General features: G+C 45.5%; 2 protein-coding genes across 4 annotated transcripts in view; both read right to left on the bottom strand.

Annotated features, from left to right (window-relative positions):
• Positions 1–5,612, bottom strand: part of poln (polymerase (DNA directed) nu) — a 71,636-nt gene extending 66,024 nt beyond the window's left edge. The window contains exons 1-7 of the mRNA XM_014206966.3: positions 4,973–5,612; positions 3,258–3,439; positions 3,034–3,146; positions 2,748–2,890; positions 1,952–2,020; positions 1,501–1,561; positions 1,247–1,311 (exon numbers count right to left, since the gene is read on the bottom strand). Of these exons, the coding sequence (XP_014062441.3) occupies positions 1,247–1,311; positions 1,501–1,561; positions 1,952–2,020; positions 2,748–2,890; positions 3,034–3,146; positions 3,258–3,439; positions 4,973–5,332 (993 nt within the window). The 5' untranslated portion in view covers positions 5,333–5,612. The remainder of the gene's footprint in view (positions 1–1,246; positions 1,312–1,500; positions 1,562–1,951; positions 2,021–2,747; positions 2,891–3,033; positions 3,147–3,257; positions 3,440–4,972) is intronic.
• On the bottom strand, positions 5,612–25,688 carry haus3 (HAUS augmin-like complex, subunit 3). 3 transcript variants are annotated; one of them, XM_045721762.2, is made up of 7 exons: positions 25,553–25,654; positions 17,824–17,982; positions 17,500–17,593; positions 11,563–11,736; positions 9,775–11,357; positions 8,522–8,652; positions 5,612–5,816 (listed from the first exon to the last, which is right to left on the bottom strand). In XM_045721762.2, exons 2-7 carry the CDS (start codon positions 17,960–17,962, stop codon positions 5,613–5,615), a joined length of 2,325 nt encoding a protein of 774 aa, XP_045577718.2. In that variant the 5' UTR covers positions 17,963–17,982; positions 25,553–25,654; the 3' UTR covers position 5,612. The 3 variants fall into 3 exon arrangements, with proteins under 3 accessions (XP_045577718.2, XP_045577719.1, XP_045577720.1); XM_045721763.2 differs by lacking the exons at positions 5,612–5,816; positions 8,522–8,652; positions 9,775–11,357; ... (1 more) ...; positions 17,500–17,593; positions 17,824–17,982 and adding exons at positions 18,147–18,837; positions 19,660–19,954; positions 21,648–21,886; positions 22,123–22,335; positions 22,527–23,544 and having other exon boundaries at positions 25,553–25,688; XM_045721764.2 differs by lacking the exons at positions 5,612–5,816; positions 8,522–8,652; positions 9,775–11,357; ... (1 more) ...; positions 17,500–17,593; positions 17,824–17,982 and adding exons at positions 18,147–18,837; positions 19,711–19,954; positions 21,648–21,886; positions 22,123–22,335; positions 22,527–23,544 and having other exon boundaries at positions 25,553–25,688.
• Position 25,689: the final 1 nt, after the last annotated feature.

Raw genomic sequence — 25,689 nt, 5'->3', positions numbered from 1 at the left:
TATATTTTGATTTGTTGAACACTGTTTTTGGTTACTACATGAATGCAAATGTATTATTTCATAGTTGTGATGTCTTCACTATTACTCCACAATGTAGAAAAGAGTAAAAAAATGAGTAGGTGTGTCTAAAAGTTTGACTGGTACTGTACATATTACCTAATTTACCTCGACTAACCGGTACCTCCGCACATTGACTTGGCACCAGTACCCTCTGCATATTGCCTCGTTATTGCTCTTTTATTGTTACTCTTACATTTTTTTTACTTTAGTTTATTGTGTCAATATTTTCTAAACTTATTGTCCTTAAAACTACATTGTTGGTTAAGGGGTTGTAAGTAAGTGTTTCACGGTGAGGTGTACACCTGTTGTATTCCGCACATATGACAAATAACATTTGATTTGATATACTGTCAGATATCTGAATTAACACTCTCCTAATTTTTCTCCTGCAGTGGGGATTGTACATCTAAAACATCACTTTGTCATGTCACTCTCTCTCCCCCACTTTACTCTCTTTTTTATTTGTCCCTGCCTCTCTATTTACCACCCCTCTCATTCTCCCTTCTGTTTCCCTCCTCCCTCTGTTTTCTCCCTTTCTCTCTGTCAGTCTTCGGTGCGTCTCTCCCTCGCCTTCTCTAGGAGTCTCTCCCTCCCCTTTTTCTTCTCCCTTTCTCTCTCCAGCTCTCTGTCAGTCGTTTAAAAGCACCGTCTGTTTCAGTTAGACTTGTAATGTGCTTACACTGTGTAGGTGTCACACACACTGAAAAACAAACACTTCGGTTCAGAATATGATTATGTTAGTGCTTCTCCTTTCTCCCTTGCTTCCTTTGAACTTATTATCCCTAAATCCTCTCTCTCTCCCTTCCTCCCTCTCTCCTCCTCTGCATCCTCATCATGTATTGTGTGTGGGTCGTCGTGAGAAACAGAAGTTTGGTTATTATTCTGCTGGATTATCACAGCAACTTTTAATCCGTGTGTGATGTGCGCACGCACGCTAGCGTGTGTGTGTGTGCGTTAGTGAGTGTGTGTGAGACGGCGATGCTCATTCCTACTGCAACACTCCACCCTAAAGGAAACAAACAGACAGACTCTCTTTTCTATTTATAGAGCACAGCAAGACACAGGACACACTCTCCAAACATCCCCCTACTGGAGGCATCATGGTGTGTGTGTGTGTGTGTGTGTGTATACTACTTAAACCCTCTCTGTTTTCTCCCTTTTACAGTACTGTAATTATAGTTCTTACCCCCAGCATCTCTGATGTTGTCTTTAGGGACTCCGTGTCCACATGGATCCTGTGGCTCTCCATGGCTTAGAGAACCAGAGTAGCATGATATAAATAGTAGCAGAGTACACATGCATATAGGCCTAGACAGAATGTCAACTGCATTTCCTTGATTCCTCATGTCCTTCATGCTTGTCTCCTTTCACCTCTAGTTATAGTGGCTCAGCATGGTCAGGTCATAAGATCGTGATGACCTCTCAACATGGTGTCCTTACCTGCCAGTACAGGGATCATAGTCAGCTCCATGTTAGAGTACAGCTCCCACAGACCCTGGCTCTGGATACACAGAGAGACAGTAAGGTAGGATGTGTGTGTGTGTGGGTTGGTTCTTCATCATTTTGTTTATTTGACAGCTACCTACACAAATAGCTAGCTAGAATAAAGTGTTAATAAGATAAAAATTCATTAAAAGACTTAAATGCAATACAAATAAAGACCTGAAATCCCCAAAAGTCCCTACAAGCATAGTAAAACGTGGAAAATTCTCCCTTGTGGGAAAGGGAAACTAGGATTTTGAATGGAAATCCCCACGAAGACAGGAGAACAAAACGTGTTTGTGTATCAGTGTGTGTGTGTGTGTGTGTGTGTGTGTGTGTGCGTACTACGAGAGAGGCTCATATGGCTGAGAAGTTTCATGGTCTCATGGATCCTCAGGGAGGGACTGACCTGTAGTTTAGAGCGTAGCTCCATATTCAGCCTGTAGAGCAGAGACAGACTGGAGATAACCTGGGACACCTGACAGAGAGAGGGGGGTTAGGGTACGGGCCGGTCTCGAGTTTCATTTTCAAGACTAAATTGATCACTTATATTTTGAGGCAGAGCTATTTGCTCATACTCCGCTACGCAGTGTCTCTCTGTACAGCCATATCTTACTAAGATCATAACATGGTGTTAGAAGTGCTTCAACCTCGTCAAATGTAAGGAGTCGACAGGAGAGATTATATCAATCACAGAAAACAATAATGTTCTGTGAGTTTGGTCAGAGTTCAGGTGACGGAATGTAGCCGGCTAACAGCTCTCTCACGTCTCGTAGTCATTGAGCAGGCTGCCCAGCGGAGCCGTTGCTGTGGATACTCACACACGCAGAGAGGAGGGGGCCGCGCAGGGAGCGGGGGACGGACAGAGGAGCAGTTAATGGATATACTGACGGAGAAAGTTATTTCTGATCTCGGGTACGGCCGGGTCTTCAATTTGGCAGAAGCAATGGGGCCCGGGTTGGGTAGGGCCTGAACGTCGCGGGCATGGGTAGAGCTCGGGCCTAAATTTCATGCTTGTGCAGGGCTCTAGATAAAGGACAAAAATGAGAGATCAGTTGAATTAGGTGTGGTGATGCTGGGCTGGAAATAAAGCCTGCACACCTTATCGATATTCTGGACCAGGATTGGTGGTGTCTTCTGCTTCAATGGCGGAATTGATGACCGGTGTGCTAGAGAGACTAGTTGTATTGTTTGGTGCTACAGACCTTCCTTGCCCCCAGGGCAGGTGTGGGGGTTCTGGGGGGTGTCCTACAGTGTTTGGTGAGCAGGTTGGTGAAGCAGGAAGAGGGGTCAGCTGGGTCCAACAGCCAGGCTGCTACCTGGGGGTCCTGGACGCGACAAGATGAGACTGGGGGGGAATGAACACAACATAATAATGGAGAGTATGGATTTAGAGGGGAAAAGAACTCCAAGACAAACAGCCACAACCCCAACAGAGCTCCGTTGGGGGGAGTTCTTAACAGCCTTATCAAAGGGCCTTATCAAAGTTACATTGTTTCCAGTGTAGGTCTGGTCTGTAGTGCTGCAGTGCTGTACGGACCAGGTCTTTGGCCTTGTAACACACCACCAGTTGAGACCCTGATACTACCTGCAGCAGCATCTCTCTACAGGACACACAAACACAGGGAGGGACACAAATCATCAGTGGGATTTTCCCCCCAGACTTGTACTATGTAGTGTACCTATCCTCCCTCCCTCCCACACATATACCATACCTATTGAAGAGGTCTAGGTTGTGGTCTTGGTGGCTCTGGGCCCATGCAGGTTTCTGTTCCAGTCTGAGGTAAACCAGACTGTCTCGTTGTGCCACCCCCTCCTCTGGTCCTGGTATTGGTCCAGTCGGGTCCAGATCTCTTTTCAACATCACCAGCACCCCACACACTGATGGGCTCAGCTTCTACAGGACACGTAGACAAGAGAGCAGTTCATGTCAGTGAATATGGCCAACCAGCATACTTACGTAGTTGCTGCAGCTATAGGACCCCACACCCTGACAGACTGAGGGTCTATAGGACACACGGAGAGTAGACGTAACAACATAAATGCAGTCCGTCCCAAATGGCACCCTATTTCCTATATAGTGCCTATTCCCTATAAGCCCCTATAAGGTCAAAAGTAGTGCACTACGTAGGGAATTAGGGTGCCATTTGGGACACAGATTAGCCTTGCTTGCCAGGCTTACAGCAGTAGCATCACTACATCCAGATGATATAGTATAGCACAGATGTAGTACAGATGATGTGTATAAATAAGTTGCGACACTCCACTATTGTGTGACGGTTCCAACGTGCCACTGAAAAGGTTGAACGCTGCAATTCATTTCACGATACCTGAAAATACTGCAGAGTAACTCAAAGCCATTTGGTAACGTTGCGAACAGGAAGTTGGATGCTCAGCAAAAACAACTTCAGACCTCTTTGTCCATCTGAGTTTTCTTGTTTCAAAACACACACTTTTCGAGCTACAAAGGGATACTTTAATCAGAACACAAATCAACATGATTTTCCACTTACGTCAGCTGTAGTTGATTCAACAAGGCAGTTTTGGGATATTTAGTTCCCTTGACTTAATAGTCATGTTTTAACAGTTATTATAAAGCAATGTCTATGTAACAATGTAGCAATAACAAAATTACTACATACTGTAGGTACAAGAAGTTCATGTCTAGTGTTGTTACATAGGTATTGTATTACCCTATGTCTCATAATGAAAATGTATTTCAGTCATTTTGAAAATGCTAAAGTGGTCTACTCTAATGTTGAGATGACTCCATGTACCTCACAAACACATTTCTACATCTAGCTAAATGCCTGTTTGGTTTACGTTTGTATTACTTTCCATTACTTAGTTCATATTGTTAAGCGTGTCTTTATTTATTTTTCTTCAATCATTAGGTATTTCATTCGAGGATATATGTGCTAATGATCATACATATTTTGACTGATTAAAGTAACTGTTGTAATTTTTTCTTCTTCATCAAATAAATATTTGGTCGGTTTTCAAATAACTTGCATATCAAATACCTTCAAATATGATTTGTTTTTCTGAGAGGTATTTAAAATATGGTTTATTTAAAATATTGGTTTATATTTTGTTTTTTCTAAGACCTGTATTCAAATATCAAAGGAAATAATGGGCATTAGTTGATTCTTTATATTTGACCACCTTGAGTATTTGAAAAATTGGTATTTCTAATAAGCTACTAAATAAAAACAATTCTGCCCAGGTCTACAGCACAGAAGAAAAAAAAAGGTATGAAATGAAATGTATGCATTCACTACTGTAAGTCGCTCTGGATAAGAGCGTCTGCTAAATGACTAAAATGTAAAATGTAAATGTAAATGTACTGGACTGAGGTTAGAAACATTGCTTTGACTTTCTGGAAGGTCAAAAGAAAACTGCCAATCCGGCCTCGCCAACTCTTGCCCACCTGTTCTGGGTCCATCTGAGTGGTTCCGTCCTGGTACACCATGGTCAGAACCAGCGCACTGGCCTGCCCTGCCTCCTCCAGCACCCTGCCTCTCTCTTCAGGACTCAACTTCCCAGCATCCGTTACTCTGGGGTCAGAGATCATGGCTGTAGTCAGACAGGTTTTGGATTGGTTGGACTGGGCCTGGGGGTCACCGGCACCGCTTCCACTCTCTGGTTCAGTTTCTGGGATGAGTTGACCCTGGTTAGGCCCAGTTTTGTCCCACTTCGGCTTGGGTGGTTTGGGGGTTTTGGAGGATCTATGCTGGGGAGTGACTGAATTAGAATGGTCCCTGGTTGATTCAAGTCCCCTCTCCCCCATTGGGACCCCCTGTCTTGGCCTAACTGGGTTGGCTGGGGGTCGATGTGAGGGGTTAGGGGTTAGAGCAACACTCTTGGTTCCCTCAGTCTTGTGGAGGGTCTTGGTTTTGGCTCGGGGGTCTAGGCTAAAGGCTGGGGTCAGGTCTGGGTGTTTGGGGGTTTGGGTTTTGCACCACTCCTGGCCCCCTTGCAAGGTCCTTGCTTTCTCCTGACAGGATTGAGGGGGTTCCCATTTCACCGGCCGCCTGAAGAGGGCGATTTTGGGCAGAGGGGCGCCTTGTTTACTGTTGAGGGAGAAGGTAGGGGTCAGGGGCGGTTGTTGGGCAGAGGGGAGAGGGGGGGCCGCTGCTCTCCTCCTCACCACTAGCACGTATAGAGGTCAGGCCGGACCCCAGCCCTGCGGCCCTTCCATGCCCAGCATGAGAGGGGTTGGTTAGTGCAGGATCTATACTCAACCCCCTCTCTCTGGAGCCTCCATCACCAGCCTTCACAACAGAGAGAGAGAGGAAGAGAAGAGAGAACAAGAGAAGCATTATTCCAGTCACAGGAAGCGATTCATTCTGAAACTTAAAATAGACTCTCTCCTGTGCTCTGATTCTATTACTACTACAGTCAACGGTAACGACCCAAATGGCACCCTATTCCCTATATTGTGCACTACCAAATCCCCTATATAGCACACTACCCTACGGGCCCTGGTAAAAAGCAGTGCACTATGTAGGGAATAGGATGCAATTTGGGACGCACATTAGATGAATGGAGAGATAAGTGTGAAGGCTCAAGTCCAGAAGGATGGTGATTCAATTCTCTGGTTGCAGATAATGAGCATGAGTAGACTGAAAAGAAACCTTGCTATTCTCTCAATTCCTTCCACCTGTGAGCAAGAAAGTGAAACGTGTGTTTGTGTGTGTGAGAGAGTGAGAGACAGAGACCGCAACAGAGAGCCAGATAGAGAGATAGAAAGAGAGAGAGAAAGTGAAAGGGTGAAGAGCCAAAGAGGGAAGAGTAAGAGAGAAAGAGAGTGTGTGTCTAGTTGTGTTAACAGAGCAAACCTGTCAGTCCCCGACAATGCTCTCTACGGCACAGCTAGTCCCAGACAGTGCTCTCTACGGCACAGCTAGTCCCAGACAGTGCTCTCTACGGCACAGCTAGTCCCAGACAGTGCTCTCTACGGCACAGCTAGTCCCAGACAGTGCTCTCTACGGCACAGCTAGTCCCAGACAGTGCTCTCTACGGCACAGCTAGTCCCAGACAGTGCTCTCTACGGCACAGCTAGTCCCAGACAGTGCTCTCTACGGCACAGCTAGTCCCAGACAGTGCTCTCTACGGCACAGCTAGTCCCAGACAGTGCTCTCTACGGCACAGCTAGTCCCAGACAGTGCTCTGTACGGCACAGCTAGTCCCAGACAGTGCTCTCTACGGCACAGCTAGTCCCAGACAGTGCTCTCTACGGCACAGCTAGTCCCAGACAGTGCTCTCTACGGCACAGCTAGTCCCAGACAGTGCTCTCTACGGCACAGCTAGTCCTAGACAGTGAGTCCAGACTTCCCAGTCCAGAGAAAACAGGTTAACCTCCATCTAACCTTCCAAGTCTCTGTACTCTGCACTGGAACACCGACATTATTCATAGGAAGAAACACTTTTAATGCAAAGTGTGTGCAGAGTTCGAGTCAATGTGTGTGTATGTGTGTGAGTGAACTGAATTGTGCTCTAGAGAATATAGGACTGTAGAGGTAAATAGTCAGCCGGAACAGTGTGTGTGTGTGTGTTCTACCAAGAGAACATCATCAACTGATTCAGCTCTCTAGGGAGAGCTCTGCTCATTTCCTTGTAAACAGAAACGCTTACAAGCTGACACTGACACACACACACACACACACACACACACACACACACACACACACACACACACACACACACACACACAGAAAGAGACATACAGTAAATAGACTAGAAGACCCTATCGCCAGGCCTTTTACTTTAGTACCCAACAGGGAGTCATCACTTCTCTTTCCTGTGGTGTGGCGCAATACTGCAGAAGTCTTCCATTTCCATGGAAATGAAGGGGAATGAGCATTGGGGGAATTCTCTCTATTTCACTCCCCTCACCCTCCAGGGTGCGTCCCATATGGCGCCCTATTCCCTGTATAGTGCACTACTTTTGACCAAGACCCATAGAGCTCTGGTCAAAAGTAGTTCCCAAGATCAACCTTCCCCAAGTTCTCCATGTCACCCCGCTACTCTGCACACTCCACTGGCTTCCAGTCGAAGCTCGCATCGCACTACAAGACCATGGTGCTTACCTACAGAACAGCAAGAGGAACTGTCCCTCCCTACCTTCAAGCTATGATCAAACCCTACACCCCAACCAAGCTCTCCGTTCTGCCACCTCTGGCCTCTTGGCCCTCTGAACCCTTCGGGAGGGCAGCTCCCGCTCACCCCAGTGAAATCTCTTCCCTGTCCTGGCACCCCAATAGTTGAACCTGCTTCCCCCTGAAGGTAGGACAGCAGAGTCCCTCCCCAACCCTCGAAAACATCCTTAATAACCCCACAGCACCCCCCTACCCGTAAAAAAGAAATAAAAGCATAGGGCTACCTGTCATCAGCATCTGCCTCCGAGGAGCATCCCTCGGAGTTGAGGCCATACCCCAATCTAGTTAAGAAAATTCCATATTGTATTCGGTCTCTGTTGTTCATTCAGTTAAGCCTGTAATCGATTGAACTAACACTCGCACTTGACTATTTTCAGATACCCATAGACGTCCAGTCATTGAGCTAACTTTCTTCATACTGGATACAGAGACATAAAAATGGTATCCACAAGTTCATCTGACTCTGAGGAAGTAGATAAAGGGCCTCATTGCCAAGATCCCGAAGTATCCCTTTAAGATGAATGCACTAACTCTGGATAAGAGCGTCTACTAAATGACTAAAATGTTACATTTAGGATGCAGCAAAAGGGGTTTCTGGGAGAGGGACTGGGGGTTGAGGTTTCAGTGGTTTCCTGCACGGTAGCTAAATACCAACTATTACAAGCTTCCATTTCTCCAGGCCCATCCCACACTGTTCACCAAAACAAATGGCGTCTGGGAGGCCATTTTGTTGGGGGTTTTTAATTACGGACTGCAGATAAAACATTCTATTATGTGCACAGAAGCAGTATGGTCCTCTGGCTGAAGCGGTAAAATACCTGAGTGTTGTTGTGATGATTAGTAGCCAGGGGGGTCTGTCCCAGACGGGTGGCCCGCAGAGGGGGGGCTCTGAATACTCTCCCACTCTCCTGAGACGACTTCGGAATGAAATGTCCAGCAGCTAATGGTTCTGGAAAAATACAAATAAATATGCTTTCTCTCTGCTTAAAATTGTGTGTGTGTGTGTTTGTGTCTGAATGAGTGAATGTGTGTGTGATTGCGTTTGAATTTGAGACCTGCGTCTGCATACTGAGTGAGGTCAGCTAAACTCACTGACGCATTGCTCAGGACTGATATTCTGTCACTACACTATGCCGTTCTTGACTGAGCTTTTTTCACACACACACACACACACACACACACACACACACACACACACACACACACACACGCACACACGCACACTCACACTTCCTGTGTAATGAAACAAGAGCAGTCCAGATTCTGTCAGCGTGTTCAGACTGGTCCTTTATAATTGCTGTATACTTGTTCACACTTTTATTTAATCAGCACTGTGATATATGAGCTGACTGGGGCCCCGAGTTTTCCCTAGTCAGGGGAAAACTCAGGGCCCTATAGATTGCTGGACATAGCAGCGCTGCCCATGGCACAGATCCAGGATCAGCTTAGAGGAAAATGCAAAACTGACCATAAATCAGCATCTATGGACAACTTCATTGGGTAACTACTGAATGAAGTGCTGTACCGCCATCTAGTGGCTTATTACTAAAGTGCCAATTTGTCAAGCATATAAAATACCTAACATTCCTCTCTCATATATTGTACTAAAAGGCAACATATCTATCTGTGGCCTAAACTAACCTGTGTGTGTGTGTGTGTGTGTGTGTGTGTGTGTGTGTGTGTGTGTGTGTCTGTCTGTCTGTCTGTCTGTCTGTCTGTCTGTCTGTCTGTCTGTCTGTCTGTCTGTCTGTCTGTCTGTCTGTCTGTCTGTCTGTCTGTCTGTCTGTCTGTCTGTCTGTCTGTCTGTCTGTCTGTCTGTCTGTCTGTCTGTCTGTCTGTCTGTCTGTCTGTCTGTCTGTCTGTCTGTCTGTCTGTCTGTCTGTCTGTCTGTCTGTCTGTCTGTCTGTCTGTCTGTCTGTCTGTCTGTCTGTCTGTCTGTCTGTCTGTGTGTGTGTGTGTGTGTGTGTGTGTGTGTGTGTGTGTGTGTGTGTGTGTGTGTGTGTGTGTGTGTGTGTGTGTGTGTGTGTGTGTGTGTGTGTGTGTGTGTGTGCGGGTCCTGTCCTGAACTAACCTGTGCTTCCTCCACTGTTCCTCTGTGCAACTGTCATCAATGGCCCATCCATGTTCTTCCTCTCCTCTGGGTGACTATCCCTCTCTGTCACCCCCTGGCCCTCTCCATCCCTCATCTTCCCCAGTGAGGGTGACACCTTCCTCTGCTGGTGGGGTTTGGTACTACTCCTGCTGTTCTTCCTCTCAATCTTTTTCTTCATCCCTCCTTTATTGATGTCATCCTTTCTCTCCCTCTCCACTCTTCCCTCCATCTCTCCACCCCCTATCCCTCTCTGGTTGTCAGTAGTCATATCACCGAAGAGCCGTTTCCTCTTGATGGGGTCTCTCTCGCTGAGGTTCTCCCTTGGTCCTCCTCCTGTCACGATCTCCCCCTTTGACTGGGCTGTGTCTCCATGCAGAGCCCCCTGCTGGTCAACTAACCCAATTACACACTGGCTTTCTGTGCTGTCCCTGTGGCCCTCAGTGACGTCACCCTCATTGAATAGCAGTTTTTCTCCAACGCCATCCCTCTGTAAAGCATGACTTGCTCCAAAGCCATCTCTTTCTACTGTGTGACTTGCTCCAAAGTCATCAGTCTCCAAACCTTGACTTGCTCCAAAGCCATCCATCTCCAAAGCATGACTTGCTCCAAAGCCATCTCTTTCTACTGTGTGACTTGCTCCAAAGTCATCAGTCTCCAAACCTTGACTTGCTCCAAAGCCATCCCTCTCCAAAGCATGACTTGCTCCAAAGCCATCCATCTCCAAAGCATGACTTGCTCCAAAGCCATCTCTTTCTACTGTGTGACTTGCTCCAAAGTCATCAGTCTCCAAACCTTGACTTGCTCCAAAGCCATCTCTCTCCAAAGCATGACTTGCTCCAAAGCCATCTCTTTCTACTGTGTGACTTGCTCCAAAGTCATCAGTCTCCAAACCTTGACTTGCTCCAAAGCCATCCCTCTCCAAAGCATGACTTGTTCCAAAGCCATCCCTTTCTACTGTGTGACTTGCTCCAAAGCTATCCTTCTCCAATGCACAACTTTCTCCAATGTCATCCTCCATTCTTAGTTCAAAGGTCGGAGCACTGTTCATGTCCTTCATTGTGAAGTCCTCACTCTCTGATGCAGGATGTAACAGCCCTCTCGCTGGTCTCTTTTTGTCACAGTCTGCCTTCTCTTCGGCCTTGTAAGCTCTCTGAGGTGGAGGCAGTACTATACTGCCAAACTGCCATTTAGTAACAGGCACTGGGGCCCGACGGTCAGCATCTCCTCCACTAGCTAAGGCCACTTCAATGGGCTTGGCTTTAGCCAGCCTCTCTCTTTGGTCCTCTGGGGCTATGGAGGTTTCCTCTTGGCTGCGTTCAGGGCATTGCCATTCCCCATCTCCACTGCCTAAGAGCCAGCCTTCACTTTGAGTTTCTAGGTTTTTTACGTGGTTCTTTGGAGCTACGCTAACGTTAGCTCTGGAGAATGGTGGTCCACAGGCCCCAGTTGGCTTCTCTCTATGGGGCCTAGGGTGCTCTGCTCTGGGCAAGGGTGGTCTGGAAGGGCCCTGGTCCTCCAAGGTGAAGTGGAGTGAGAAGGTGGGCTCCCTCTCTTCAGGAGCGCTGTGGGAAAAGACCAAAAGCTATCAGTCAACAGAGAAAATGAACATCTGTTCAGGTAGTACCTCTCCGATTCTTAAATAAAAAATACAAAAAATCCCCTACTAAACACGAGCTTGATGCATCCGTCACTCTGAGCAGAAATAAGCATCTAGGAGTACTAGGGGCTAGTTGTTGTTATGTATTAGAAAGGTGCTTCGATACTCACTCTCTCCAGTGAGGCTCGTTTGAGGGTGTGTGGAGGGCCAGAGGGTACCTCACTCTGTGGATAGAAGAGGAGGCAGAGTCCTGGGACAGGGCTGGGGTCTGAGAGTAGTCCCTCTGGGATGAAGGGTCCCATGGGGAGGAAGACTGGGAGTAGGACTGGGGTCTGGACCAAGGCCTGGTACACAGCACAGAGAAGGATAGTACCATTTATTTCTATGTTTTGCCTCTTTTACATGTACTAAAAATACATGAACAGAGAAGGATGGTACCATTGAATTATTTACAGGACAGTTTCACAGACACAGATTAAGCCTAGTTTTGAAGCACTTTTATGGAGAATCTCCATTGAATATGATATTTGTTTGTCTAGGACATGGATGGGCAACTTTAATGTGACTGGGGGCCACAAAAAAATATTAACTCATCATGAGGGGCCGCAGTTGCTTGCGGGTCCGCGTATCCACATCCATAACCCCCCCCTCCAAGATTTGGATAAATCTTTACTTGATCTTGGACCATGAGGACTTGTAATTTCTTCCCGAGACAAGCTGAGTAAAAAAAACAGAATTATCAGCTTCCATTCAGTCAGCGCATAAAAAAACGCTTCGCCAGGTCAAATATACACTCCTTTCTTGAAACATGAATATCTTATCACGTATTGAAACCTGGGATTCCTACTTTACGAGTAACATTACTGTCCTTTACTTTCGATAAAAAAATATCCTCAAACTGTACGCATTGGTGGGAAGGAAGAGTGGGGGAAACTGTTGGAAAGTTGTGCCCTCACTATTAGTAAGGGGAGACGGGGGGAATTGTAACAGTCTTTATATCTATTATAGACATGTTTGCACAGTGGCAAACCTATTGGACCTAGGCTACAGTGTGTGACAGGCTCGTGATGCTGAAAGGACAACAACCGTAATACCAGCGCACTTATGTAGGAGAATGTACTTTTTGCAGTGGTGGGAAAAGTACAGAATTTTCATACTTGAGTAAAAGTAAAGATTCCTTAGTAGAAAATGACTCAAGTAAAAATGAAAGTTACCCAGTAAAATACTACTTGAGTAAAAGTCTAAAAGTATTTGGTTTTAAATATACTTAAGTATAAAAAGTAAATGTAATTGATAAAATATACTTAAGTATCAAAAGTAAAAAATAAAAGTATAAATCATTTCAAAATGATCATATTAAGCAAACCAGACAGCACAATTCTCTTTGTTTTTACATTACGGACAGCCAGGAGCCAACACCAACACTCGGACATCATTTACAAACAAAGCATGTGTGTTTCGTGAGTTTGCCAGATCAAAGGCAGTAGGATTGACCAGGGATATTCTCTTGATAAGTGTGTGAATTCGACCATTTTTCAGTCCTGCTAAGCATTCAAACTTTTAGGTGTCAGGGAAAATATATGGAGTAAAAAGTACATTATTTTCTTTAAGAATGTAGTGAAGTAAAAGTTGCCAAAAATATGAATACTAAAGCACAGATACCCCAAAAAACACATTAAGTAGTACTTTAAATATTTTTTACTTAAGTACTTCACACCTGACTTTTTGTAATACAAAAAGGGCAGTGGTGTAGTGTATGCTTATGCAGGTATATGTCCTATACCCACTTTTTTTCATATTGCGTATATTCACTTCTTAACCCCCACTTATGCATATTCAAGTAGTGTAGTTGTATACAATTGATCAATTATGTAGTAGGCTACAATAGCGAAATCACACACAAAGCAGCATTCGCAAAGCATGTGAAATATATTCACATGAGCACTGCACACATAGTCTAGTTTCAGCGGAATATCATCTGCAGGCAGCAAGAGCCTGCAGCTCTCAACTGGTTGTGGCACGGAGCAGCTCACAGAAGAACGACATCGGTAGCCATTAAGGTAGTTAGGAAAGACATTTCAACATTTCAAAGTAAATATTTCAGCTTTAATTTTCATGATTTTTTCCCTGCGAAGCACATTGCATTGCATTCCATTTCTGAAATGTGCTGTATAAATAAAGATTGATTTGATTTGGTCCAGGCAATAATAGGCATGCAAACCAGGTGTTGAAAAAGTTTGGTCCGAAGTCTTGGTTAGTAGGCTATTTGCAATGCGCAATTCAGTCATCATGCACTGTTTGCATGAACATTGCTAAAGGTTTTCCCCAAAAATATTGACTGCAAAGTAGGCCTACCTGACAGAATGATATCATGCTGATTTGTATCAACGGCGAGGTCATTTGTTTTGCTCAATTGAATTAAAGGACAACTACACCCTCAAAAATAGTGATGTGGTTTAAGCGTTGTTGTGAACTTAGAACATCACATTTTTGGTGTTTTTCTGTACTGAACAGAAATATAACCGCAACATGAAAGTGTCCCATGTTTCATGAGCTGAAATAAGATCCCAGAAATGTTCCATATGCACACAAAGCTTATTTCTCTCAGATTTTGTGCACACATTTTTACATTCATGTTAGCATTAGCAAGTATTTCTCATTTGCCAAAATAATTAATCCACCTGACAGCTGTGGCATATCTAGAAGCTGATTAAACATGATCATTACACAGGTGCATCTTGCGCTGGGGACAATAAAAGGCCGCTCTAAAAATGGGAAGTTTTGTCACATAACACAATGCCACAGATGTCTCAAGTTTTGAGGGAGCGTGCAACTGGCAGGTTGACTGCAGGAATGTCTATCAGAGCTGTTGCCAGAGAATTGAAAGTTAATTTCTCGACCATAAGCCACCTCCAACGTCGTTTAAAAGAATTTGGCAGTACGTCCAACTGGCCTCACAACCGCAGGCCACGTGTAACCACACCCGCTCAGAACCTCCACATCCAGCTTCTTCATCGAGACAGCAGACACACAGCATGATATTAAAGGATAAGCAGTCCATTCACTCGATAATAAACCGGTAGGTCCCAATCATAAGAATACAAAAACACAGCCATTAGATTAAGAACACTATATATACAAAAGTATGTGGACACCCCTTCAAATGAGTAGATCCGGCTATTTCAGCCACACCCGTTGCTGACAGGTGTATAAAATCGAGCACACAGCCATGCAATCTACATAGACAAACATTGGCAGTAGAATGGCCTTACTGAAGAGCTCAGTGACTTTCAACATGGCCCCGTCATAGGACGCCACATTTCAGTTCGTCAAATTTCTCCCCTGGTCAACTGTAAGTGCTTTTATTGTGAAGTAGAAACGTTAGGAGCAACAACGGCTCAGCCGCAAAGTGGTAGGCCACACAAGCTCACAGAATGGGGCCGCCAAGTGCTGAAGCACATAAAAATCATCCGTCCTCGGTTGCAACACTCACTACCGAGTTCCGCCTCTGGAAGCAACGTCAGCACAAGAACTGTTCGTCGGGAGCTTCATGAAATGGGTTTCCATGGCCGAGCAGCCGCACACAAGCCTACGATCACCATGCACAATGCCAAGCCTCGCCTGGAGTGGTGTAAAGCTCGCCACCATTGGACTCTGGAGCAGTGGAAACACGTTCTTTGGAGTGATGAATCACACTTAACCATCTGGCAGTCCGACAGATGAATCTGGATTTGGCGGTTTCCAGGAGAATGCTACCTGCCCAAATGCATAGTGCCAACTGTAAAGTTTGGTGGAGGAGGAATAATGGTCTGGGGCTGTTTTTCATGGTTCGGACTAGGCCCCTTAGTTCCAATAAAGGGAAATCTTAACGCTACAGCTTACAATGACATTCTAGACGATTCTGTGGTTCCAACTTTGTGGCAACAGTTTGGGGAAGGGCCTTTCCTGTTTCAGCATGACAATGCCCCCGTGCACAAAACGAGGTCCATACAGAAATGGTTTGCTGAGATCGGTGTGGAAGAACTTGACTGGCCTGCACAGAGCCCTGACCTCAACCTCATCGATTGCCTATGGAATGAATTGGAACGCAGACTGCGAGCCAAGCCTAACCGCCCAACCTCACTGATGCTCGTGGCTGAATGGAAGCATGTCTCTGCAATGTTCTAACATCTAGTGTAAAGCCTTCCCAGAAGAGTGGAGGCTGTTATAGCAGCAAAAGGGGGACCAAATCCATATTAATGCCCATGATTTTGGAATGTTCGATGAGCAGGTGTCCACTTACTTTTGGTCATGATGTGTATTTCCTAATCGAAATGTACAACTATTACTTCCCACTGAAAAAAAACATTTCACATTTAGCACACAAAGTAACCGATGATCTAAAGTTTAAATGCAACAGTTTCACACACGTTATTTTCCAAGAGATGGCTAACAATAGCAAGCAAGCTGCAATTCAAAATACAGTTCCACTCATAAGATGATGATCATTTGAAACTTAATCTTATAAGTTATTCTTGTAAAGGGAGAAGCTAACAAAACATCCTCGATAACACCTGCTGCAGCCCCTGCAAACAAGCCTAAAACAAGAGCTGGCTAGCTAGACCTTGGGAAAACTACTGGTTGGTATTGCAGTGATTTCTTGGCCTTCCAGAAGGCAGAGGTTTCCATAAGCTTTTGTAAAAACGGTCCAACCCATTACAAGTCAAAAAGTGATAGGTTGAGTCCACTGTCACTCTAAAATGTTGCCCTAATACAGTTGAATGGCAGAGGCTTATCTAGCTTCTGATGGCCTAGCCAATGGCTGACTTAGTTAGCTAGATTTATGTCCCCAGAGACGAAAGAAACATTTTATTTCGATTTTTTTTAAATTAAATCTTCAGTGTTAACGGTTTCCTTTCCAACAAAAACTGAAGAGATTAAATCAGAACATCATTGAATGTAATAATATAATTATAATTTTATAAAGGCCCTCATTGTTCCCCAATGTGTTTGGGTTAGTAATCATTTGTAGTGGCTTTATTTTCCCTCAGCTGCATTTTTACCATTCAGAATGTCTAAAGAATCCACGTTGTTCTGAAAAATGAACACAAGAAATACTGGACATTTACTCTTATTATAGTGGCAATTTGACAAAATCACAATCATCGTCTTGAATTGGACTCGCATGTTTCTGGTCTCGGTCTTGACTCGGTCTCGTTGTCCTCCTCCCGGTCTTGATTCAGTCTCGCCCCGCCCTCTGGTCTTGAACCGGTCTCGAATACAACACTAGTTTTAAAGCAAGTTTGCTGCAATTCCACACATTTTGCCATGGAGCCTAGAGAAGATATGGCAACTTTATAACTCATTTCATGCAATTCTACTCATTTTGCCATGGGGCGGATAAGAAAATAAGCTGCTGTACAGCGAATTTCCTGTAATTCTACACATTTTGCCATAGGGTGGAAAGAAATGTTTGCAGTTTTTAATAACATCTGAGTGAGACAAACAAAATCAGCACCACGGCCAGTAATTTGACCATAAGTTTAGATAGCTGGCCGCTAAATTACGTAGCGATCTAAAAATGTTTAGCTGACATGGGCTACTTGACTATCAGTGACTGAAATAAGAGAAAAACTGACGACGTACAAACAAATTTCAAAGTGGCACATTGTCTACTATACTATGCTTACTCGCAACATTAAGTCGAGACCCCGACTAAGTTCTAAGGGCCTTCAAAATAGGGGCCCCGCCAGTTACTCTTCCCTGGTCTAGGACTATAGGCGTAATCTGTGTCTGGGAAACCGGCATATGTTCTGTGCCTGTTGCATGCACAAGAAATACCACACCAGATGTTTCCTCAAGGGAACAATAGTTCATTGAATTTCACCACATGCACCACTGTCATATAGTAAGGACTCAATCCATCAGTCTATTCTCCCTGAAGAGCATACCATCTTACTGCATTTCAGGTTGCTAATGACACCTTTTATCTCCCTATCCCTAACCAAATAAACTATTTTATGCCACTTCATTCTGTACCATGTTTGGTTGCTAATGACAACCAACACTGCCTATACACCCAACCCAATAGCTTTTTCTATTCCCCTACTACTGTATCATCTCCTCACCGGTCTGCCTCTCTCCCTCTCCTCTCCTCCTGTGTTCCTCTGCTCCAGCTGGCCTCTGACTGGTACCCTCTCTGTCTGCTGTCATACCGCTCATCTAACATTTGAACAGATAGGCTTTTCACAAGTACAGTAGAAGAGAATACTTACTTTACCCACAAGTACAGTAGAATAGAGAATACTTACTTTACCCACTTCTTTTTACCACTACATCACTGCTTACGATTGTTTAGAATAAAAGAGTGGTGTCAAGTCTATATGTAGGTCACATTTCTATCTGCATCATTCTAAATATTGCACCGCACTATTCAGTCCTTGCTGACTCACACTGTCTGTAGCGTTGGGCCCTGGCTGTGTCAGAGTAGCAGTTGTGGCTCTGGGCTCGGAGAGCTGCTAGGATCTTCTGTCCAGACGCAGACAGAGGCCCTGAGTACAGCCTATTACTGCTGCTACTGTACCTCTCCATCTCCTATTCCTCCTACCTGCCTACACAAAGAGCAGGAAGAATATCAGAGTTATGATTATGCCTACTCTGTACTGTCACTTATTATACCAAGCTGGCTGATGGAGCCCAATTATCTTCAAATAAAATTGCACAATTCACACAAATAAAAAATAAAAACAGTACATAAAACTGAACTCACAGAACATTTTTCTATTAGTTGTGAAGACATTCATATTTATTATAATTTCTTATGAAACAAACAAATACACAAAGGCGCTTACAGGAACATCAACAAAGAACACTAGCAGTAAAACAAGTGACATTACATCTGAATTGAAACAGTGCCACAAGAAAACAGAAGAGATCCAATAGTCATCCTCATCCAATTGTCTTTTGTCAGAACTATCTCCATATTGTATTTCCAAATCCAAAGTGCTTGGCATTTAACTGGCACCCAGGGTGGCGAGGGGGAAGAGGAAATGGCTAAGCCAGGGTTCATTAGGCAGAGCAGCAACCTTTCTCAGTGGCCACTTCATCTTGAAGCACCACTACGTTTTGCAGGATTCTCCACTGTTCTGTATGAGCTGTGTTTTGCGCTCACACCCAGAGAAAGGGGTCGTGGAGAGGAGAAGAGAGGTGAGGTAGGAGGTGGTAAGAGAGCCCCGTTACAACCGGCCCTTCTTGGCAGCAGCCGCTTTGCTCTCCAGCTCCTCCACTACTTTGTTCAGCAGCCTGGGGTCCAGGTGGAAGTAGACATAAAGTTCCCTCTCTCGCCTGAGGAGGGGGCTGTGGTCCAGCTGGGAGCGTTTATCCCGGACCTCCCCCATCACGTCCTGCATCAGCCTGTACAGACTGTTCTGCTGGACCTCCAGTTCTCCCAGCTTCACTGTCAACTCCTGGAGAGAGGGGGAGGGGAGGAGGAGAGGGTACAATGGAAAGGAAAGACAGGGGAGAAAGGAAGGGTGGAGGGAAAGAGGCTTTTAGTAGACATCCAGAGAGACACGTCAGATACCTGCTAGCTAGTGCTGATAAAGTAACGAATAGTGGGGACACTAACTTAAGTCTATCCTGGACTGCAAGAACAGTACTCAGTATTTTCTCACATCTGCATACCACAAATGGTTGAGCTTTTCTAGAATACTGACTGACATACACGCACCGATGGTTATTCACAGCTTTATTGACAATAAGACATTTAAAAACAACGACACGTTTTAGAGAGAAACGAAAGTGTCTCTCTTTACTGCAGGGGGAACTGAGATGAAACCCTGTATGAACTGAGATGAAACCCTGTATGGAGCAAACATGAATTTAGTACATTTTACACAGAGAGGAAGAAGAAGAGGACCGAGGGAGTGAAAAGGATCCCCGTTGACCTGGAAGAAATAAACGTGTGCGCTTTACATATTGTACATTACAGAAGTGCCAGTGCCTCATTGTCCAGTCACTACACAAAACCCATATACAAATGCGTGTCTAAAAGTGAAGCATCACCAGTGAATCCACCACTAAACAGAATTCGATTCATTTCAAAATACTGTATTTATCAAACAACGGGCAATTACTCCGGCAGCAGTGCAAATTACGTATAAAACCCATAGGACCTGTGCTACCACTTCCTCTCCCAAACGTGTTTTATAATAAAACTCTGCTAACTCACGCTACTTTGAGAAGACGACGACGATAATGAGGAAGTGTGTGGGTGTTCAGAAACATACCTGTGCGTTGGGGCAGAGATCCTGGTCAAGTGACGTCGCCGTAGGACATACCTGCGGCGCCAAGATCAGCTGCTGCAACCCCGAGAAGGTTGCCCGGCGCAACGCCTCGCAGTCGCTGTGGAGACGGGCGCCCGTGTAGTGCTGTTGCCGGGCGGCCCCGGCCAGGGCCTCGCGGCAGGATTGGAGCTCCCCCTGGAGGTCGCGGGCGGCACTTTCCAACCCCTCGTAGGTACGGAAGGGCTCCTCGCGGCCACCACGTTCTGAGGCGTGGCCTGACTCTAGGATCCGGAGAAGCCTGGGGGAGCGAGAGGTGTGTCACATACTGTATATTAGGGCTGGGAATTGCCAGGGACCTCACGATACGATATATCACGATATGTATCGCGATTTGATGTTACAAACATATTGCTCACTATGTTTGCTGCAGAGAGAAATGGAGGTGGAAACACTTATGCGCAAATAATGATATAATAACCATCGTATCGAAGTAAACTTGGAGTCACACGAGCGCCCGTCTCCACAGTACAAAATAATGTTTTAAAAAATGTATGAAATGAAAATGAAATGTATGCATTCACTACTGTAAGTCGCTCTGGATAAGAGCGTCTGCTAAATGACTAAAATGTAAAATGTAAAAAATGGTCCTCCCACTACGACTCGGGAAACCATACAGTTTATTTAGCTACATATGAAATAAGGGATGAACTTCACAGGGCGGTGAATGTGCACGGTGATGACCTTGATGCTCCTTTCCAATAAATATCGAGGGTCTTATTCTGTTGACATTATGATCGATGCTTGACTGCCATTTGACAAATTAAAATAATCGTGCTCTTTTGTCCATAACCTTATTACGTAGGTTATAACCGCACGTGTCAATACCAGAGCGCTATATAACAAAAAGTGGGGTTTTATTGCAGAATTTAAAAGCAAAAGTAATTGTTACAGGGCCTCCCGAGTGGTGCAGCAGTCTAAGGCACTGCATTGCAATGCTAGCTGTGCAACTAGAGATCCTGGTTCGAGTCCAGGCTCTGTCGCAGCCGGCCGCGACCGGGAGACCCATGGGGCGCAGCACAATTGGCCCAGCATCTTCCGGGTTAGAGGGTTTGGCCGGTAGGGATGTCCCATCTTGTCCCATCGCGCACGAGCGACTCCTGTGGCGGGCGCAACGCACGCTGACGCCGTCGCCAGGTGTACGGTGTTTCCTCCGACAAATTGGTGCGGCTGGCTTCCGGGTTAAGCGGGCATTGTGACAAGAAGCAGTGCGGCTTGGCTGGGTTGTGTTTCGGAGGACGCACGGCTCCCGACCTTCACCTCTCGAGTCTGTACGGGAGTTGCAGCGATGGGACAAGACTAACGACCAACTGGATACCACAAAATTGGGGAGAGAAAGTGGTAAAAAAAATATATATATATTTTTTATGTGCATTACGTCATCACGCAGACTTTTATCCGCAACAAGTCAATTTGATGAGAACATCTCTGGTGGTAAAATGTGCTTATTTTATTTATGTGGATTTTAGAATATTTGTATAGAAATCTGTCACCAACTGGATGGAACCTAGCTAGCTAGTCAGGGAAATAAGTGCTGAAAACATTTTTGGCTCACTAATTATAAACACAGAATGGAGAAAAAAAGTTTGGGTGCAGGTACAGCCGATTAACGCTAACTATATATATTTTTTTATTTACAAATTGACACAGTCAAATATCGATATATCCTCCAAAAATAATATTATGATATGCAACTGTATCGATACACACCCCCGCCCCCCCAAATCACTACTGTACTGTATATCAATGCACTGTGTTGCATATTGCTTTTAGTGTGAGAGAAGCAAATACATCTGGGTCGCTTTCAGTGAAACGGGAAAGAACTACCTAAACCTGTCCAATCAGGACACCTTGTGGTTTTCCACTGAAAAATGTTTTGCTTCAGTGTGCCTGACTGAGCACGACCCTGGTTCCTGTCCTCCTCTAATCCCTACCTGGTGAAGGATGCATCCTTGGAGCTGATGATGGACTGAGGACTGGGTCTAGGGTTATGGGACAGCTCAGGATGGGCTAGGGCCTGGATCCTGAGGGCTGCCTCTTCTCCTCCCTCCCCCAGCCGGCCTGCCACCTCCCCAAGCTGCTTCAGCACCTGCCTACCCATCCTCAGCTCCATCTCCTGGGCCAGGAGGAGCAGCTCGAATGAGGCCTTTTGCCGCAGGAGGTGGTCTCGGACCTAGATGGAGAGATGAATGAATGGATGGATAGAGAGAGAGACAGAACGTTATTATCCTCTAAGGAGGGCAACAATAGAAACACTGAAAATACGTACAAGATGATACTGATGGACTGGATGATAATTTTTTTTCACCTGGTGTTCAAAACTAAATGATGGGAAAATCCATGCAGATATGAACATGGATATTCTAACAAGATCCAAAACAGCATTTGTACAAAACTAAGTAACTGTACCTGCTCCTGTCTGGAGGTGTAGTAGTCCTGCCTGGCGAGCTGCAGGTCCAGGTCTCCCCTCACCACGGGCACGTTGAGCAGCCTGGCGCTCTCCCTCAGAGCAGCCGGTACAGACACCTTGAGGAGAGACTCCAGATCAGCCGTCACGCCCTGCAGCTCACGCCTAGACACGGCTTCACGCGCCTGGAGAGCAGAGGTGGAGTTGGTGGTGCCCTGGGAGAAGAGAGAAAGAACGATAAAGGTTGCATTAGAGAGTAGGTATGATTATATTTGTTTGTAAGGCTGGTGTGATTGTGTGTACAGACTACAGAGCATGCAACACTTACAAACCAACAGCACTAAAGACTAAGGCTGATCTGTGGTAGATGTACTACTCTAGTCTCTAACCCTCTCCAGGTCCTTACCTTGGTGAATGACTGCAGGTTCCCCATGATCCACTCCAGGCCAACCCTGACTCCCTGCTCTTCTGCCCTGGCCTTGATCAGCTGGTGCTGGGCCACCATATGACCCCACTGGAGCCTGGCCATCTCCTTCCTCCTCTGCTCCACCACTCTCTCCTCCACCTCTTTTCTATCCTTCTCCTTTATTTCATCCCCGTCATCGCAGAGGCTGAGGTCCAGGAGCTGGAAGCGTTCGGAGCAGGAGGTCTCCACCATGTTGCTGATGCCCTGGAAGAACTGGCGCTGGGTGAGGGCGGCCAGGGCCTTTGTGTTAAGCTCCTCCTGGTGGAGGTAGGGCTCCAGGGACAGCTGGTAGAGCAGGACAGGGGGCCCTGGAGGGGTGGTGGTCACAGAACCAGCAGCCTCTCCCTGGGCCTTTCCTTCGTTGGACACTGAGTCTATTTTGAGGAATGATCCTAGCCTTTTCACCTCGTCTGTGAGGTTCTGTAGCGCGGCGTTGGTTCCAGCGTTCTCCGCCCCCAGTGCCGCGTTGACGTCCTTCAGCCTGCTGGCGGTGACGTCCTGCTGGGAGGCCAATCGGAGCGCAACGTCGGCCCGGGCGGTGGCGAGCACCTGCAGCTTCTTGTACCTGCGCTGTTTCAGCTGCTTCTCCTTCTTCAGAGCAGATAGCTCTGCCTCTAGGTCCTCCACGCTCACCTCCCCCTCCGCTGAGGAAGGACCGACCACACCTACTCCAGCAACAGGCCCACAGGTCTTGAGGACCTCATCCAGCGCGGTCCCATCGAGGATGGGCTTGCCAGAGTTGCGGAGGGCCTTGAAGGCCCGGACCTCCTCCGGGGTGAGCACGTTTCCCTGGTTGAGGGTGCGGCAGACGAAGCGCAGGAGTTGGAGGTTTTCCGGAGCGCAGTCGAAGAGCCAGTCAAACTCAGAGCCCTTTAGGGATGGGGTGCCCGGGTAACCTAGGCGACCCAACGCCTCCACGAACTGACCACCGTCTAACATGATGACAGCACTCTACAGGCTACCAAACGGTCAGAGGCAGTAGGGTCAAGGGTGGGAGTTATACAGATGAGAATTGACAGAAAGATTATCAACGACATTTACACTGTAAAATCATAGTCACTCAATAGAAATTAGGGGTGTAGCGGTACACGTATTCGTAACGAACTGTTGGGTATGGGGACCTCTGTCCGGGCCGCACTGTGAACCCAAATGAATACATAGAAAAATTATAAATACAAATATTAAACACTAGGCCTATAGGCTATGCCTACACTGCGTTGTATGCCTCAAGTAAATCTGAGCTGAAATTTTTTTTTTTAAGGAAAATTGATTCTATGCGCACATTGTAATCAAAATTCGAATCAAAATGTATTTTTGTACGATGACGAGTGTGTGTCGCTACCGCTGAACGAGAACAGCCTATGCAACTGCCAACACCTCAAACATGTTGACACATTTACGGTGACATAAACCCAGTATTCCTACCACCGGAGCAAGACGAACCGCTGTGGATTCTGACCGGGCCAAATAAATGACATGAGCGATAGGTCTGCTTATAGCCACATATGTGCGACCATTCTCGGTGGTTGAGAAGAATGGAGTTTCAGCACCTTGTGGAAGTGGTCCATTAATTACAAACTTTGCCCTCTTGCACCTTCAGTACCAGTCAAACAGTTTGGACACACATACTCATTCCAGGGTTTCTATTTTCTACATTGTAGAATAATAGTGAAGACCTCACATCTATGAAATAACACATATGGAATCATGTATTAACCAACAACAACAAAAAAGTGTTAAACCAAAATATATTTTATATTTGAGATTCTTCAAAGTAGTCACCCCTTGCCTTGATGACAGCTTTGCACACCCTTGGCATTCTCTCAACCAGTTTTGATTTGTTTAACTGACTGAGTATCCCATTTCGGCAGATGGATGGACCTCCTGGGTTACAGAGCGCTAGTTAAGAATAAATGAAAAGTGGGAAACGAAAAGTAGGCCTACTGTGCTAAACACACGCCCCCTTTATGAGTGACACAAGTGAGCAAATTTCTCTCTTTGCAACATAGCATAAGCTTATACATTGTCTGAGCCATGTTTACATATTGATTTCACACACATTTTGCACTTCAATTCAGTGTTGTTGATTTAAGAAATTTTTAAAAAAAAGTGTTATTTGTGATTGTGCACTCATCAGGCATTATATGACTCATGATCATATGGAATAAGGAATACCAAGACTTTTTATTTTCTTAAACAAATTAACTACAGTAACTGTTGGCATTTCATTTTCCACTGTTGAGAAAACAAATCCTTACCTCCAAAACCACAATAAGTACTGAACCATGGTGAACCGCTACACCCCTACTAGAAATGGTACCATCAAGCAGTGCTTCCCCTATATTCATTTAGCAGGGGTGCTGCCACCCTGCAGAAATAAATCCTAGGGGAAACACTGATCAAAGCAAGACAATTTCCTGTGGAGAAGACGGTCCCTGAAATGAGGCATCCTCCCCAGTCTCAACTAACCATTTTTAAATGTGAAATCTGTAAGGACAAACAAGTTGTTAGGAGCAGTTTCTCCGCCCTGATCATCGCCTGTATGTCAGTAAAAAATATCCACTATTAGATGGGTAGCTAGGTAACTCACGTTTATTAGGAGGCGAGGAAATCGAAAGAAATCACAAGGATTGCTAGCTAAGTTACTTTACTCATGCAAAGGCATTATAGAGCTGATTATTGTAGAAATACTTAACCAAACATTTGTTTTGTTTAACTATAACTGGTATGACAGTGAAACTGTCAGTGTCCTTTACGTTACAGGCTAGCTAGCTAACAATATAATAAAAGTTGTTTCACGGATAGTTATGCAAGCTAGCTAACGTTAGCAAACTAACGTTAACTGCTAGCCACAGCATCATCCATGCTATATAACGAACGCCTGAGGCTCGTGAAGTGAATACATTTTCCAAAACCACCATCAATTCTGAAGTAATTTGTCCATCTGTTTTAAGTATTATTTTTACCTTGTCAAGTAATTTCGACGAAGAAATCCGTTTCAGACTTGTTTTCCGACAGTTTCTCTGGTAGAAGGAAACGGGTAACAGTTAGCCAATGGTCGGCTAGATAAATGCGCGCGTTCTCATCCAAAATGAATTCACTC

The sequence above is a fragment of the Salmo salar genome, chromosome 07 (assembly GCF_965601325.2).
Source record: "Salmo salar chromosome 07, fSalSal1, whole genome shotgun sequence".
Classification (NCBI taxonomy): domain Eukaryota; kingdom Metazoa; phylum Chordata; class Actinopteri; order Salmoniformes; family Salmonidae; genus Salmo; species Salmo salar.
The sequence above is the reverse complement of the archived record's forward strand: the minus strand, read 5'-3'. Positions and strand labels throughout refer to the sequence as shown.